Source organism: Rhinolophus hipposideros (genome assembly GCF_964194185.1).
Source record: "Rhinolophus hipposideros genome assembly, chromosome: 3".
Lineage (NCBI taxonomy): Eukaryota > Metazoa > Chordata > Mammalia > Chiroptera > Rhinolophidae > Rhinolophus > Rhinolophus hipposideros.
The window spans coordinates 49,813,600-49,832,722 of NC_138049.1; the positions used below are offsets into that span (position 1 = coordinate 49,813,600).

The following is a 19,123-nucleotide window of genomic DNA, read 5'->3' on the forward strand; positions in this document are numbered from 1 at the left end:
GAAAATGTGTCAAGTCCCTTTAGAAAGGATGGAGGATTATTTAGCTGAATCCTATATTGAGAATCTAATTATAGTATACCTAATTCTTAGGGGAAAAAAGTTTTTTGGTTTTTTTTTTACAGAGGTACTCCTGTTCTTAGTATTTATTATTACCCATCTCTCCATAAGCCGTCTTAATATGTTCACTTGTGACCCTTAAAACTAATTCATATGCATATTTGTGTTCACAGTTGTATATATTACACAAATACTAGCATGTAAAAGTGTTGGCTGATGCTTGACTTGCCTTAGGCATTCAGTAAGTGAGTAATTTCCTTGCTCTCCCCGCTCCACTGCTAAGGTTCATGCACGTGAAGCGCCTGGTGTCTCCCCAGCCTCGCCTACGGAGCGTCCAGTCAGTAAAGTCCCGATGTTCCTCGGGGAAGCCTGCCTCACCTGTCTGCCCCTTCCTCGTTGGATAGTTTTCACTTGCAGCAGAAACTGTTCAGTATCCCTCTTCCTGGTCAGCACAGTTCATGCTTTAATTCCCCAAATACCTAGTGAGCCCTTCCCTTGCATTCACCACTGTATTAGGGCCAGGTGATACTCAGGAGCAAAGAGCAAAGCTCTGGCCCTTATGGAGGATGTTTTTTTGCTGGTAATCTCATCTACATCAATATTTTTATATAATAAAAAGAGATTGGGGAGGCTCATAACAGAATTTCCCCCGTGTTTGATTTGTGTGTCATTTTAAAGACACCGTTGTCCTCTTGACCTTAAAACTTCAGTAACTGAGCTTGAGGCTGCCGGTGGGTGTTCTTATTGGTGACCCTTTGGATCCTGGCACTGTCCCAGGGAGTCCTGCGCTTTCCGCTGGCTCTTAGAGACGGGTTCTGTGTGTTTATCCCTGGAGTGGCTGAGTGGTTGTCTTTATGTTAATCCGGGGGTGGATTCCTGACTGGACTGTGTGTGCCCGAGGCTCACTGTCTGTGTCCTCTCTTTCATCATCACTGTGTGGAGAGATAATATCCATCATGCTGATTACCATGTAGGAAAATCTCAGCAGCATTCTTGGGAAGGCAGAAAAGTCAGGAAGCCAAACTAAAAAAGCATCTTATTGGATTCTAAGTTAAAAAAAAAAAAAGTGTGTGCGTGTGTGTGCGTGTGTGTGTGTGTGTGTGTGTGTGTGTGTAAAGGAAACTTTATATCCTTAAAGACTTAAAGATTCGGTTAACACAAGACCGTGTGACTGGAGTTTAGTAGCTTTGGCATAAAATACCTTAAGTTTTTCTTTAAAATGATCGTGTTTCATGAAAGTCCACGTATTCTATGTATATATAAATATTGGTTATGTATCCCATCACTTTGGGACACAATAACTTTGTAGATAGTTAAATGACTGGGAGTTCGAAACATTAGTAGGTGATCTTTTGTTACTTTTTCTCTTAAGAGATGCATGAAGAAAAGCTAGCTTATTCAGGTCAGTTAGAAAGCCCAGCTGTTATTATTATATAGTACTGAGACTGAGAATAGCCAAATCCATCAACTTTAAAGTTTTTATATTTCTAGTAATAATAAATAATACAGATTTCTTACAAAATATAAGATCCTATTCACCAGAGAAACTGCAATTGTCGACATATTGGTTCTATTTCACACTTATTTCTGTAGATTCATATTTTTTAAGAAGCCTCAAATAAACTGATTGTAGAGCTGATGACCTCTTGTGAAAACGGAGCCCCTTGACCCAGACTCTGGTCTGAATGGCTTACCATCACACCTACATGAGGGATTAACTGAAGACATTTCATAGAAACATTATTTGGGACTAGTTTCTCCTGAGGTGTGTTCTGGTTGCTGCTTATCTCTCTAAATTCTGTGGTTTCACGGCTCCTGGGTTTTATATTCTTGAATATGCTGTCATATGAAATATGTGTTTGTTGGACTAGCACATGTGAACCTGATAGAATAAAGTAGAATATACATGCTCTGTTTAATTGAATGATGTCTACTCAGGGTTTCCTTGTAAATATTACTATCTCAGAGTAGCTTAGTATCACAATATATACAATTAAAATTTCTTAGTTGAACTAATGTGGCTTCTTCAATGGGAGTGTAAAGTTCGATACCCCCATTCCTTATCCTTCACCTGTTGATAAATGTTGATAAACAAATGCGGCAGCTATTTGGGTGCCCTCTTCAAAGACAGTATTTTGTGAACTAGTAGTTGTGCTGTTCCATGAAGGCCTGATGGGACCCTTAGGGACCCCAGGATAAGCTCTCTCCTGCTTATCTCTTCTCCTTTTATTTGGATTTCAGGAAAGTCTCTTTAATTCTCTTAATTCTAATTCTTTTAATTTTCACTTTTAATTCTCTGATGAGATTCAGGTGTCCTCTTCATCAACATGATTTTTGTCTTCCCCTCCCAATGATTTCCAAACTTCATTTTGAAAATTGCCTTGAAATATACTCTGAATTTGAGGCCATGGTTCATTATTGTCATTGATTACATTTTAGTGTAATGTACATTTAGGTGTATTTCTAATTGTATATTTTGTGTATTTTTTACATTTAGGTGTATTTCTAATTGTGTATTTTGGGACAACAGTGACTTATAAATGATTTAGAAATGTGAGACCTGTTTTGAAAATTCAGAGTTGTGTCTACTTTAGGAAATTTGTTTAGTGGCTGTGGAACATCTCTGAGGTGTGATGACAAGAGGTATAGTGAAAAAGGCTGGCTTAACTGGCATTGCAACAACAATGTACCTTGGGACTCCCTGCCTTAGATTAAATATAAACTGCTGTAACTATTTAGTCCAGCCAGAAATCCTGAGAAAAACTCATTAGTTGTGCTTGAAACAGCCATCATCGAAGGTTTGATGTTTTTTGCAGTAAGTTTTACTGCCTTATCTTTCTGTTGGATGAATGACTACAACTGAATTAACCATCGTTTGTGATTGATGCAGCATAACTTCAAGCGCTAAGCTGTAAAGATTCTGTCTTTATTTACAAGACAGAAAACAAAAGTATGAAGTATTATTCATGGGGCTGCTTTCCATTACATTTAATAAAGTTATAATTATGAGATTGCTGATGATATTTTTAATATAGGATGGTTTAAAAATAAGATGGAACTAAAATTTTAGACATTGGCTTATTAACTAGAAAAGCTTAAGGAAAACATATAAAGGACTAGAAATGGAATACATAACTCCCAAAGCAGCCAAAGAAGGGGAAAAGTTTATAAAGAAATTTATATTAATGCAGTACAAGGAAGGAAGGAGAAGGGAAGACAAAGTGAATAGAATATTGAAAATTAAAGAGTGTGGAAGCCAGTGCATCAACAGTAATGATTAAGGAAAACAGAATACAGATTCTTAGATTGGGTATTAAAACTCGATCAAGTCATATGTTCATTTGCAAGAGAACCACTTAAAACATAATGACAGGTAATTTGGAAATACGTAAGGATGAGAATGGAAAAAAGAATTCATGTAAATCAAATTTATATGAGATTTTCCAAAACTGATCGGCGATCTTTGAAAAGACTATAAGGAGCCTAGAAAAGGATGAAGAGAATACACCTGAGTCATTCGATATTATTATATAATAATTTGTGACAATAATATTATAATTTGTGACAAAAACATAAACAACAAAATATGATTCATTTTTGGGAAAGGAAACTGCTTTAGAACTCAGAGAAAAAGTCACCAAGATGGCCAAGACATGGAAACAACCAGATGTCCTTCGATAGATGAATGGATCAAGAAGTTGTGGTACATATACACAATGGAATACTATTCGGCATTAAGGAAAGATGATATAGGAGCATTTGTGACAACATGGATGGATCTTGAGAGTATAATGCTAAGCGAAATAAGTCAGACAGAAAAAGCAGAGAACCCTATGATTTCACTGATATGTGGTATATAAACCCAAAACAACAAAAGAACAAAACAAACAAATGAGAAACAAAAACTCATAGACACAGATAATAGTTTAGTGGTTACCAGAGGGTAAGGGGGGTGGGGGGTGGGTGATGAGGGTAAAGGGGATCAAATATATGGTGATGGAAGGAGAACTGAATCTGGGTGGTGAACACACAATGGGATTTATAGATGATGTAATACAGAATTGTACACCTGAAATCTATGTAAATTTACTAACAATTGTCACCCCAATAAATTTAATTTAAAAAAAAGAAAGTCACCAAGAAAGAGCAGCCAAATTAAACAGGGCTTTCTAGAATCTTCTATAAAACTGTAACTTACTTGAAATCCCACTTTTATTTCACACGTACAAACTCCCTCTGTGCTTTAAAATAATTTTTTTCTGAGAAAGAGATGTTTAACTTATAATATCAATGTGTTACCAAGTGTTTAAAAACACTGGACGTTTTAGATACGCATAGCCACTGTGATTAATTTATAAATGCAGAGAACCCGATGGACAAACAGCTGATCTACTGAAACGAACCTGTAGCTTCTAAATGGATGGACTTTTTTTGAGAGCTGGAATCTTAATTCCTGCAAGTCTAAAAACTTGCTGCTGCTAGTAAGTAAAACCCTAAGTATTCCATGCTCAAACACTCTTGTTTAGATGACATTTAGCTCGGTATTATCACATTGCACTGATACCAGGAATCAGTGTATGTGGGCTTGATAAGAACAGTGCAACAAGTCAAAGTAAATGTTATGTTTGACAGTTTTAACCTCTACATAAAAGAAAATAAGCATGTCCCAAAGGCTGCAGGTAGTTACAGAAATATTATTGGATAGGAAACAAGCAGTAAAAATATCCTACAGTGTAGTGAGACAGAAGAAAATATATTATTAATCATGGGTATCATCTTTTTAATTAGTCCTATATTAATTACCATCTTAATTCTTACGTGTATGTGTTTTAAGCATATACAGTAATATTCCCTAAAATGAAGGATTAAAAATGAGTTAAAAACGTGAAAACATAATGATAGATTTTTGCTTCTGGCCATCGTGGTGTAACTGGTACTAGACTAGTCCTCCTGCCATAAACAGCTAGAAAACTGTACAAAAGAGACAAAGCAACTGTTTGCAGATACTGGTCAACAGGCATCATAGGACTTTCATCAGTGCGAGAGACGAGTCCTAGGACGTGCACAGCTTTCTGCCTAGAAGTATTGTCTGACTCCAGCACAAGGAGGAAGACGTCCACAGAGTATGGCAGTATAACTGAACTTAGGATCCAAAGACTGGAGTTCAGGAAGACTAAAGCCACTGGAATTTGCAGGCAGAATACCAAAAGGAGGGAACTATCCACTAAGAGCCCCAGAAATCTGCCTTGGTATTCCCTTGCTCTTAGCTGACTATTAAGCGGTGCATGCCTAGAAAGAAACGCTGTGATTCAAGCTAAGACCAACTACCAGGGAGCTGTAAGCCAACAATTACCAGAGGTTTAACAAGTCTGGGAGACTTTCACACTCTGACCAAAGTGGAATATGAACACCCAGGGTATTCAGCAGAGACTCCAGAGAAGCCGTGCCCTCAGCAGTAGGCCTGTAGACCTCACCCAACAATGCTTGGAAACAAGCCTTGAATATTGAATAGATCAAGCTGATCCACCAACAAATTAACTGCCTCAAAACATTTAAAGGAAAATCAAAACAAATAAACCAGACAATATTGAAAATATTCAGAATGCAATAAAAATATTACTAGACATGTAAAGTGGCAGAAAAATGTGACTTAGAACCAGGAGAAAATTTAGTCAATAAAACAGATCCATCCAGAAATGATAGGTAGTAGAATAGGCAGATAAGGACTTTTTTTCTTTTCCTTTTTTTTCCTTAAAATTGATTGGGGTGACAATGGTTAGTAAAATTACATAGGTTTCAGGTGTACAATTCTGTAATACATCATCAATATATCACATTGTATGTTCACCACCCAGAGTCAGTTCTTCCATCACCATATATTTGACCCCCTTTATCCTCTTCTACTACAGACAAGGACTTTTTAAAAGCTATCATAAAAACAATTTTTAAAGGATTTTTTAATGTTAATGTAATGAACAAAGAAATAGAAAGTATAAAAACAAACCAAATATTCTTCTAGAGGTGAAAAATTACCTGAATGGAAAAATTATCTGAGTGGAAAAATTAAGCATGGTCTTAATAGTAGTTTAGATACCATTAAAGAAAACATCAGTAATTTTGAAGACGGGGCAATTGAAAGTAAACCACTAAGAGAAAAAAACTAAAAATGAACACAATCCCGTTGACCTATGGGACAATGCGAATACATTATGTATTTGAAGTCCTACATTAGAGATAAGGTAACACAAAAATATGTATGAGGAAGAAATGGCCAAAAATGTTACAAATTTGATAAAATAGAAAAACCTACAGATCCAAGACACTCAACAAATCTCAAGCAGGCTACTATAGCAGAGCCCTTTATAATCAATTCACAGAAAACCAAAGAGAAGAAAATCCCAAAGGCAGCTAGAGAAAAACACACACATTATATACAGGGGATAAAAGATAAGAAATGACTCCTTATCTGAAACAATGCAGTCAGAAGACAATGGAAAAACTCTTTAAGGAGGCCTACCTCGGCTGCCATATTGAAAACTACAGTCCCTTCTTACACATCCTGCCTCCCTACCCAGACCTGTTCATGGTCTCCATGGCATTTATCATTTTATAATACACTGTATAATTCCATATTTATGTTTGTCTCCTCCACTAGAATGTAATGGGTTTTTTTTCCGATTTGTTCCCTGATAGCATCTTTAACATCTAGAAGAAATGTCTTGAACGTAATAGCTATTTAGCAAATATTTTTTAATGAACCAATGAAATAATAGCAGTTATTGCTAAGTATGTTTGTCAGGGTTCTCCAGAGAAATAAAACCAACAGGATATGTGTATGTGTATAGAGCGAAAGATTTATTTTTAAGGAATTGGCTGATGTGATTGTGGAGCCTTGACAAGTCCAAAGTCTGCCGGGTAGGCTGGCAGGCTGGAAACCCAGGGAACAGTTGCAGTCGGAGTCCATGTGCTGGCAGAATTCCTTTTTGCTAGGGGAGGTTCGTTTTTTGCTGTTAAGGTCTTCAACTGATTGGATGAGATTCACTCACATTATGGAGGATAATCACCTGTACTCAAAGTCCACCAATTTAAATATTCAACTCATCCAAAAAAACACCTTCACAGAACCATCCAGAATAATGTTTGACCAAATATCTGGGTCTTGTGGCCTAGCCAAGTTGACACATTAAATGAGTTGTCACAATAGGACGTGTAAAAACAGTAACTGCTGTACACTGCTGAAATGTAAGCATATCAGTTGGTAAACCACTAAATTTGGCAATATCTAATAAAGTTGAATATGTGCATATCCTACACTGAGCAATTTTACTTCCCGTTATATGGAAACACTTATATAAGGCCACACTTACATAAGAGAAACACTTATGTAAGGCCACAAATAAACATGTTCAATAATTTTTCTAAAGTGTCACTGTAATAGGAAAAAAATGGAAATAATCTCAGTATTTATTGGTGGGAAAATGGGTCAATTAGTTGTGATATATTTTTAGATTGAAATCGTACAGCAGTTAAATGAAATAAATGGTCATATATCAACGTGGATTGACTTAAAAATTTATGTTGAATGAAAAAAATTAATTGCAAAGGGATATATATATAGAGAGAGAGAGAGCAAGGGATATATATATACGTATATATATATATACGTATATATATATACGTATATATATAGCTTGATGCCACTTATGTTAACTTTGACTCAAAACTATAATATATTGTTTGTTGCATTAGTTTTTGTCAAGATTATTTTTGCTACCTAAGATTCGCCTGTTTAATACTATAAAAGAAATCCACAGAAGCACAGGACTTTATTCTCTGACTTCTTTTTTTTTTTTTTTAAAGATTTTATTGGGGAAGGGGAACAGGACTTTATTGGGGAACAGTGTGTACTCCCAGGACTTCTTTTCCAAGTCAAGTTGTTGTCCCTTCAATCTTAGTTGTGGAGGGTGCCGTTCAGCTTCAAGTTGTTGTCCTTTCAGTCTTAGTTGTGGAGGGCGCAGCTCAGCTCTAGGTCCAGTTGCCATTGCTAGTTGCAGGGGGCACAGACTACCATCCCTTGCGGGACTCGAGGAGTTGAACTGTCAACCTTGTGGTTGAGAGCCCACTGGCCCATGTGGGAATCAAACCAGCAACCTTTGTTTGGCATTAGGAGCACGGAACTCCAACCTCCTGAGCCACCTGGCCGGCCCTATTCTCTGACTTCTTATAGTAAACATGACTAAAGATACGCATAAAAAGTTGTTCAATAGAAATTCATTAATCTGAGCAGTGTGAACACAAATGAACTTTACATCCAGGCCCATTTTGCTAATTCTTACTCATTTTGCATAACTTTTCAAAATATATAACCTGTGACAAAACTTCTAAATCAGGGATATAATATTCCAAATGACAGATTGCATGTACTTTCAGTTAAAGAATAACCTGAATTTAATTCAAATAAAAATCACATTGAGTCATTATGACATTCAGTTACATCTATTGATATTTCCTACTTAAATATTTCGTTATGTTTTGTTAAACTGTGATTAAGAAAGAAACAAGTTAAAATTGATGTTCATCTTTTTTTCTGATAACTTTCTTATCCATTCATAAGTTTGGAGTAAACTTACTGCATTTGAGGTTAACCTTTATTTTTTTACTTAACATTAAACAGCTCTCTCACAAAAAATATATATTCTCATCAGCCCCCTGCACTCTTTGTTATTTCCTTCCTAGTTGTCTGACGATGGCCGCTACGTCTTGTTATCAATAAGGGAGGGATGTGATCCAGTAAACCGACTCTGGTACTGTGATTTACAACAGGAATCCAATGGCATCACTGGTAAGTTATTTTTCAAACACATAATTATTCCAGAAAACTCCATTAAACAGCAATTACTTCGGTCTTCTAATTGATTTCCCAGGAAACCTTCTTCCATTTTAACCACATCATCTCAGTTCATATGATTTTCTTCTTTTATTATTCCTTAAAATGAAGAAAAATTGACTGAAGCGATTTGTTGGCATTAGCATTTTCTCTGTGGATTGAAGTTAACCATATTTTTTACATATGAGTGTAAAAAAAAAATACCCTGTGAGTATTGCAGATGAAGAGTGTTAAGGAGAAGCTGGCCCTTTGGTCTGTAAAGCATTATAACTGTCTGGATATAATGGTGCCAACTGTCACAGGCAAGAGAGAGGAGACCGGTGAGAATCGACCAGGTTAACAGGAAGTCAGATGACAGCTCCTCGGCACTGAGCCCATGGCCGAGAATAGCTGGATCTTCCTTCCCAAAGCTTTCTATGTCATGATAGTAAACATAGAACCAGTCAGTTACAAATTCTAGAGATAGCTCATTTTAAATGTCACTCTCTTCCAACATCTGTGTCATACCAGCACCACCATCAAGCGTTAAAGCTCTTCCACTGCATGATTTACTATGCTGAAAATGCCCAGACCCAAAAACTCGCTCAGAGATAATGCTGGTACCCAGATAGACACTAAACTAATTACACCATGTTCTGGTTAATGTATATATAGTTTAGAGATGGTGACCCGGATTTTAAAAGTATACAATACTGAGTGTATTTCTAGTTATTAGATTACCTCATTATTGTGATCCATATTACATTACAATGAGATAATATATAAATTTTTTTATTATTGATTGGGCATTGCATCATTTTTAAACTTCTCTGAGTGAAATCTGCATCCTAACATTCTTAGATACTACAGAGCACCATTCACACATACAGGAGAAAGTCAACTTTTATTCTGCTATTAAGTATCCCTTTAATAAAGTTTGTTATTTTTCTGTTTTTAAAAAAAAAAGATACACCCATTTTAATCTCAAGAAAATTACATCAACCACATCAGTTTTCACGTTCTCCAACAGGAGCAAATCACCACCCAGGAATTGGTCACTTGAGTCGCAAGTCCAAGTCTGCATAGAAGGGAGCAAACCTTTGCTGGAGTCTGCAGGGAACAGTGACAGCTGTCCCTGTCACTTAATACTGTGCTGTTGGCCTGTACAGTATTCCTGTGCGAGTCGCAAATGATGGAAAGGACTTTGCCTTTCTCCAGTTTATTAAAAATTCTGATGATAGCGTTCTTCCTCCAGAGTTCTGGTTTTATTTTCTATTACTCTATTTTTAGATCTTGAAATTATTAAATAGGCTTGTTACTAAATGATACAAGTTAACAGATTAAAAAACACTAATTGCTTTATTTACTCCAAATACAGAGAAGAAAATTTCATCCACATATTCATATACTGTGTCCACTTTGATAATAACACTGCTACTTTGCATGAGACTTACAAGTGCTAGCAGAACCTGAGGAAACCCTCTTGTCTTCCTGACCTCTTGGTCCTTATCTTTTTTTTACCTTACATACTTTTTATCCCCCAACTTACCATTGCAGACGTTAACTGCAGTTAGTGAGGAATTAGAGGAGTGTGATACCTACAGATTGGGATTCCAGAAGGAAGACAGTGCAGAGGTGCACGAGGCTCTCATAAACAAAATTCTAGACAGGGCAGCCATGGATGAGAATGAAGAGGAGTGGGACACATCTCCGAAACTAAATGGCTACGATGCATCCAGATTGGAAGACCCTGTTTCCAAAATCAGCCAGGTCCTGGCCTGCCTTCCCAACTGGACCGTTCCTTGAGTTACTTGACCATTGCGTTTTCTGTTTTCTAGGTGGTTTTGTGTAGCTTAAGTGAAGAGCCCAGTGCAAAGTTAGGACTCCATAAATGTTAGCAGTTATTTTCCAAATTGTTCCCCTTTTTTTTTCATTTTTTCAGAGGAACTTTAAGATTATTTTGTCGTGATCTGAACAACAGTCCATCTGTATGTTTAACTAGGACTATATGTATATTTATTTGGGATTAGATTTTTCAGAGTCGTATAGGAACGGTGTATTCATGTTTCTTGTTAAAGTTATTCCTCACAATTTTGTGTTTGTGAGATATTGATGGTTTGTGAAGAGTCTGTCCAGGTTTAACCAGAGAAGTAGAACCAAAAGGAGATACGTATTAAGAGACTTAGTGCAAGGAATGTTCTGAGGTGATTGTGAGGCTGGCGAGGCGCGTCTGCAATCAGTAGGGCAGGCCGCGAGGAAGGGCAGGCTGCAGCTCTCGGACACAGGCTGGAGCTGCTGTCCACAGAGGGTATGTCCTCAGGGAAGCCTCAGCTCTTCTGGAGGCTTTTCAACCGATTGAATCAGGCCAACACAGATTATCTAGGATAATTTCTTACTGAAAGTCAGCTAAGTATGATCTTTAATCACGTCTTCAAAATACCTTCGCCGTAACACCTAGTATAGTGTGTGATTGTCGGAGAACATTAGCCTAGCTAAGTTGACAGGTCACAAAGACCATTACAGTGAGCTCATGGAAAACCACATGGGGAGGAAAAGTCTTGTAATACTAACCCAATTTCAGTTTTTAATAAGGTTACTACACTGACAAGTGTTTGAAATGCACTGAAGCATTTTAAAAAGTATGTAATATCCTATAGAAAAGAAATCAGAATTTGAAGCGAATAATAAGATAGGTGGTTTGAAGCTATTGAGTGGCATACTGATGGATTGGAGTCACTTGGAGAGAGCTTTCCGGTGATAGCTGCTAAATTTTGGCTGTAGCACTGGGCCTGTCATCTTTTTAAAATTACTGCTTTACTAGCATTAAATTTGTGGATAACATAAACCTCAGAGTAGTTATTTTTCCTTTGAATGGCGGTCCTGGGATTCTTAAGCTCTTGACAGCTGCAGTGGTTGACTAATCCTAAAAAGATGAGATGGATATCATTTTCCACCCTTCGGTTCAAAAGTCAGTTGTGTAGGACAAGATTAGAGAGATTTGGGTTTTGGGGTTGTCTATTTTTTAATTGATTGCTGGTTCATTATGATATGGTTATGACTGTTTAAAGAAACAAGTACTGTGTGTGAGTTTAACTGTTGAAGACATTGAGTAAATGCAGTTAATGTATAATAGGAGAGCCATAGATTGAGGTAGTGATTGTTAAATTTTTAAAAAATAATTCCTATTATAGTTGGATATATTGGGACAATAACCATAATACTTTCAGATCAGATTTGAATTGTAATCTCAGCTCTACCACTAAATAACTGGTGACCCTGGGATGGGAGAGTTATTTTCTCTCTGAATAGTCACACGACTGCAAATGGGGAAGTAATAGCTACTTCATGAGGAATTGTGAGGAATAATGAAAATGCATAGAAAAGGACTTAGCAGGGTTCCTGGCATATGAGTATAGTAGGTTCTCAAGTCTGCCTTCTTTCTTTTTCTCTTTGTTTCTTGACTGAAAGGGGAATATTTGGAATCAACACTTCGGTTTTAGGTAGCATAGTTAAATAGATGGAGGACTCCCTACAGTAAACATTTATCTCTAGTAACAAAGCTGCTCTAAACATGGTTCTTGATATTGACTTGTTTTCTGCAAAACCAGGTTCATAATCAGAAAGAATCCTTTCATTGAAGAAGACATAAATAGGTGGGTCTCTAGTGGGAGGCTATGAGGGAAATTGTCTACTTTTGCAGGTGGATAATTGAAAATTCAGGGGGTTATATGCCCAGTTGGTAACCATGACGATTTTTTTTAACTTTTTTTTTATTAGTTTCAGGTGCACAAAACAGGTAACCAGGTAATCATGACTATTGCCTGGTCTCTTTTTCTTGCTCTTACCCGCTCCTCCTTTTTTGTTAACGCTTTTTTAAGTAAAGGGAAGATTAACATTTAACTTAAATGCTAAATGTGCCAGTTAACTATTAGATGAGTTAAACCTGAATAGCTAAAAACTAAATCCAGTGTTATGGAGTCTTTAATATTGTGTTGCTGAAATTTATACCCCTTTTGATAACTTAAAGCCTTTTTGCTATGATTTTAATCTTTTTTACCTCCAAAGCAGGGGGAATTGCCAGCATTTTTCTACCTTTTCTGTCATCTTTGTCTCCCAAGAAAACCTTCTTACCCTGTGCATTTTGAAATGAAAAGCACAAAAAAGTAGTCAATAGCTATTGAATATTATAGAAAAAGACAGCACATAGGGAAAATAAAACCACATGAATACAGGATGGGGAATAAAATCTTAAAATCTTGAATTAAAAGAGTTCCCTACGAAACTGGATTACTTTGTCGTTGACATTTATCATGTAAATTTGAACTTCTGTTCTCTTGACTTGCTGACCATCTTCCTACTTGCTGCTCCACGAGTAGGATGTCTCTCCTGTTATCCTTTCCCTCTCTTTGGAGAACCTCATTTCTGCCATTTACATTTACACATTTGGTACAAACCATAGGCCATAGGTTTTCCACAGGGACTGCAATTGAGTCCTTGTGGCTCAATCGGTGGCTGCTCCTTTCTTTACCTTTCTGAGCAGGTAACTCTCCTGTCACACCTTATTTGTCACTGTGTAGAACCGGCACTAGGCCTGTCATCTTGTTATAATTTGTCAAGTTGTTAATAATTTTCCACGTGTTCAAACAGCTAAGCAGGTCCCCTCCAAAGAATATTGAACCCCCTTTTGCACTGGCTCAGACACATGTTCTGAATCGCTCTTTTCTTTCTTTGGGGAAGGGGAATTTCTGTCCCAGAAGCTACCTTGTGCTTAAGGTTGATGCCTTTCCTTCTACAGTTGGCCCTTCTGCTCCTTTCGCCTGTTCTGATTCCTTTTTTTCTCCATACAAAGACAGTGTGAGGATTTGTGAGCTGTGTGAGTTCAGGGACCTCGTCTGTGTTGCTCTCTGTGGAGTCCCCAATACCTAGAACAGTGCCTGACAGATGACAAAGATTCTCTCCTTGACTAAACTTTAGTCAGGCTCCTCTGAGCCCTCTTCTCAACTAGGCCTCAACCGTGGTTCCAGAATTTAAACTTGGTTATTTCTGTTGTCTTTACATTATCAACAAATACCTGTAAGGGTCAATCTTAAATGTAGCTCATGTAAGTGTTGTATTTAGTTACGAGGCAGACATGTGTTGACGCTCTGCTCAGCGCCTGTCCCTGCCCATAGAATGCTCCCCGCCTGCGGGGCAGAGGCTGTGAGGTCGCCAGAGCACCGCTTCAGGGCAGGTCACAGCATGGCTGTGACTGAGCGCACATCAGACTTAGGACCCCTCTGGAGTTTGAAAACTCTAAACTCCCTCCATCTCCTCTCCATTTTCTTCCGTTTCCTTGTTCCCTTTTCTCTTTGATCCTTTATTTTTCCATGGGAGGTTAGATACTTTATTCCCTATTTTTAGGGTAATCATCAGCAAAAGGGTCAGTATCACTGGATCCTATTCTGAATGAATTTAAAATTATAGCAGAGGTTTTTAAATGGAATTCTTGGGATTAAATGGAATCCTTAGGAAGCGATTGGTAGGTGAAGGGAGCTGCAAATATATATTTAAAATCCTTGTTAATAACATCACATGCCTCTGCATATACGCTCAAACTTTCAGCAAAAAAGGAAAAAAGGAGAGACAGGCTGGTGAAAGTCTAGATGAAGTACAGGATAAGCGTATTTGCAGACATCCTGAAAACGAGCCTGCAGTGGTCTTTGCTCATGTAGCAGCATTTGTGAAGCTTTTTGGTAGAAAAGATGGATGGTGCAGACATACTAGTTTTTGGAAGCAAATACGCTTGTCCTGTACTTCATCCAGACTTTCACCAGCCTGTCTCTCCTTTTTCCTTTTTTCTGAAAGTTTGATCGTTTTAGGTTGGTGAAGTTCTCATCGCTCACAATGTCTTTGCTTTAATGCTTTCATGTCATTCACAAAAATTGTCTTCTGCATAACAAATTAATCTGTACATAATGATAAAAGGAAGCTCAGTGCTTGTCAGCAAGTTGTACATTCAGCCATATCTGGCTAATGCAAAGCAGATGAACTCTTGTTTTTGGGTAGCTGAGATGATATTGACTCCCTGGTTAATGTCTGGTGGAGCTGGGCATCTTTTGGGAGGTAGAGAGGAAATGGGGAGTTAAATATTTCGGAAGCTTTAAACAAATGATTCGTCCAAAGTTTAGCAAAATCATCTGAGCATTAAAAGCCAGACCAATGCGAGGAGGACTTCTGTGGCAGGCAGGGAATTACTAAACAAGACTATGTGGCTCAGAGTGGGACTGCAGAAAAAATACAGAGAAGAATTGGAATATCAAGAGGCAGTATAAAAACAAGAAGCAAAACATGAATTTTGGAGTGAAATAAGAAATCATGATAAAATTAGTACTTTTACTAATTTTATAGTGATTTTAAGGGGTTTTTCTAGGACAATAGTTGTGAGACATGGAAATTAGATTTTAAAAGTTCACTGTTACCAAATCGTGCTGTTCAGAAGCCACATTTAACTTATTTTTTTACCGTTCGAAGAATGCTGGGACTATTTGGAATAGTAGTAAGTATTGTTTATTTAGTGTTCGTGTGTGCCAGAATCTGAGGTTTTTCCATTCAGTCTACTGAACAACTTCCGAGGATCATGTGTTGTTATCCCCAGGAAACTGAGGTTGGTGAAGCCAGTTCGCTTTCCTGATGCCATTTAAAAATTCAGAGCCAAGTCAGTTGAACTCCCAAGCCCGAGTTCTAACCATCACCATGTGGCAGGTGAAATGGAAGGAAGGTGTCAGGCTGGGGAGAGCAGCAGCCTTCTGTCTGCCCCCTTCTGACTGTCCCCCTCAGTCTCATAGCAGGACAATCACTCTGCAATTGTTTTATCATTGTTGCATGTCAAGCCCTTAGTGTGTAGTAAAGTATAAAAGCACTTTTTAGCTCCTCTTATGAGAGCACTTACAAGACATTTTCTATGAAACATAGTTAATACCATTGACTTTCAAAGAAAACAATAAAAGCAATGACTTTGCTCTAAGGAAAGCATGAGATGACTTATTTTAAGCTAATCTTCTCTCAGTAAACAAATCATTTCCCAACTGAGAAGCAGGTTTTTAAAAAGTAATTTTAACCAGAGAAGTTTGGGAATTGAATTCAGTTGGCTTCCGAATGAATAATGCCATTTACAAACAAAATAATCTCAGAAAAGGTGGGCACACAGTGAGATGGTTTGGGTTTTAGCCATATCTCTTTTTTAAAAGTAATTTTCCTATTTTCTACTTAAATCAATAGTGTTCTTACTTGTGCGTAACAAAACTGAATGAGCCTCATTGTTCATCTGAAATGCCATTTCTCTTAAATTAATGTCTTGGCCAAAGCCCTGAGGAATAAGAGTTTCAGGAAAGCAAAAGGATTTTGTGAGCTGCTGTTTAAACATGCTGCCCTCTGAGGGCCTGTACTTTGAACTGCTTTTCAAATTTACAGCTGGATTTGTATAAATCCAGTACTTTGCCTAATCTGAATGAATTTATGACTCGTAGTATCTATTTATGACTAAAGTTAATGCTTCAGAATTTTGTGGCAGATAAGACCACAGCCTTTGGAGTTTTTTGATGTTCTTTGGCGCTTAATTATTTAAAACAAGTGTGCCACATCTTCGGGCTCCCCTGATTATATAAAAGTACTGAAGGAGATGTCTACTGTGTTTTGCCTTTGGGAGATACTTAAGTGACTTTCCTTTTTGCAGGGTGGGGGTAGGGTCATAATTAATACCACTGCAGCAGCTGCAAGACCTTTTCAGGCACAAACTAGATGGTTCCTTTGAGAAATAAAGGCTTCACATCATGAAATTTTTTATTGTTGGGAACATTTAAGGAATCGCTAACATTTCCCAGAACCAAGATTCTGTGTCTACAAATGTCATGGTCCAGAAAATTATGTTTTATTATTCTTATTATAAACAAATGTATCTTTCTGATTATCTGCAAATTTTGCATCTCCAGCTAATTTTTTTTACTTTTTCTAAGGAGTAGTTTTTAGGGTTTTTTTCTTTGTAAAGCATTGTTTTATGTAAAATAAGACGCAGATACCTTTGAGTAGTCACCTGCTTTTGAGGTTAGCAGTTTGCTACTAAAAATAAAATTGTAACTCGAATGCAGAGGTTAATTAATCTTTTATGAAAATTAATTGTAAGGACTTCTATTTGTTAGATCCTATGCTCTGAATAACCTCCCAGTTGAAACAACTAAAATGCTGTAAAAAGTCTGTAAAGCAGACTTTTGTATGTGTTTCCAGTTATGTTGCTCACTTGGCACAAAAGAAGAGAAACCATAGATACCAAAGACAAAATGAAAGCAGGAATCCTGGATTGTCCCTGAATGTTTTCTGCTGCGCCTTGGAGGCCAAGTTTCCCTACAGTGGCCACCTAGGGCAAGGGGAATGGGAGATAACACCTCTGGTTTTCCATGGTGGAGAGTCTGATTAAAGATACCCTCAGTGTGAGGGTGACTGAGAAATGAACCTACCAGTGGTAGAGCTGGGGGTGGGAAGGTATGAAGGACACCTGCTTGTCTTTGCCTTGGTACTAGTGAAGGGGAGGGGTAAGCAGGATGTGAATTCGCCTAAAACATGAAAAAGGCTGACCTTCACATGGATGCAGCTTGTCTTGATTGTCCCTATGAGAGGTCCCCAAATCCTCATACCAAGAATTTAAAGTGCTCCCACTTTGGTTGCCTCCCAAGAGGCAAACAGAAGCCAAATACAGATATTCTCTGGAAGAGTGCCACTTCAACTCAGGCCTCCAAGAATTCTCACAGATAATGTTTCAAGGGAAATCACTTCACAGTCAAAAATCACAAAGCAGATGAAAAAATACAACAGCATGAGAAATAGAGCCAGCAGAAACACCAGAGCAGAATTATCAGATTCTTAATATAAAACAAGTACATTGAATTCACTTGTAAAAATAAACGGTTAATGTGATGCTGCCTTTAAGAAAATAAATGAGAAGCTTGGTAGCATAAGCAAGAAACAAGATACTATAAAGAATGACCAAACAGATTTGGAAGAGGAGTAAGTAGAACTTCTGCAAATAAAGTTACGGATATTAACAGTGAAAAAAAAATTATTGGGTTAAAGAAGAGATTAGACACCACTAAAGAAAGAACTAAGAAAATAGAATATAGATATAAGGAAATTACCTAGAATGTAGGTCACCAACAGGTGGAAAGCCTATGTGTGGTTAAGAGACATGGAAAAGAGCAAATATTTCCAGAAATGATAAGACATAATTGGACCAACCATTTTGCAGAGGACAACTGGCCCAAGTATTACCATAAAAATGATGTAGCTCTCTTAGTATCAAAGTAGAATTTAAAGTAAAAATCATTAATGGAGATAAAATTTCATAATCATAAAAGGTTAAATTCAGTTATGTTTAAATAAAACAATTCTAATTTTGTATGTATCTAACAGCATGATTTCAAAGTACAGAGAGCAAAAACTAACAGGAATACAAGTAAAAATAGACAAGTCTACAGGCATAGAGGAACATTTTAACAGACATTTTCTGTGCCTGATAGAAAAATGATGGCCTCCCAAATTAGTAAGTATATAGATCTGAACGATATGATTAACAAATGACTTCATAGACATACATAGCATACGAGTATCACACCCAAAGGCTGTGAAGTACACATTCTTTTCAGTCACATACAGGAACATTTAAAAGACATTTAAGAAAAAAAAAATTTAGGCCATAAAACTTTCCTGAACTTATTTAGAAGATCAAAACCATAGAGAGTGTGTTCTTTGAGCACAATAGGGTTTAGCCAGAATTCAATTAACAATAACCAGAAGGTGAAAATCTCACAAAAATAATGTCAAGTGAAAGAAGTCAGGCAGAAAAGAACACATGTTGTATGGGTTTACTATACTCGTTATATGAAGTTCGAAAATAAGGCAAAAGTGGGCGGTAGTGTTTATGGATGCACATTAAGGCTGAACAAGAACAAAGGAAATTAAGAAAGTGATTATCATAACATTCAGGCTGGTGTTTACCTTCAGAAGGAAGGGGGGCTTGTTCAGAGCAGCATAGTACAAGAAATTTCTTCTCATTCTTTTATCAAAAAAGTATTGATTATCCTGTGTGCTTCTTCTTCCAGATGAACTTTGGAATGATGTCAAATTCCCTAAAAATATTACTTGTATTTTGATTGGAATTGTGCTAAATTTGTA

General features: G+C 37.2%; 1 protein-coding gene across 1 annotated transcript in view; it reads left to right on the forward strand.

Annotated features, from left to right (window-relative positions):
- The window catches only part of PREP (prolyl endopeptidase), a 111,398-nt gene that overhangs the window by 37,555 nt on the left and 54,720 nt on the right, over positions 1 to 19,123 (forward strand). Inside the window, exon 7 of the mRNA XM_081035067.1 lies at positions 8,794 to 8,899. Within this exon, the coding sequence (XP_080891193.1) occupies positions 8,794 to 8,899 (106 nt within the window). The remainder of the gene's footprint in view (positions 1 to 8,793; positions 8,900 to 19,123) is intronic.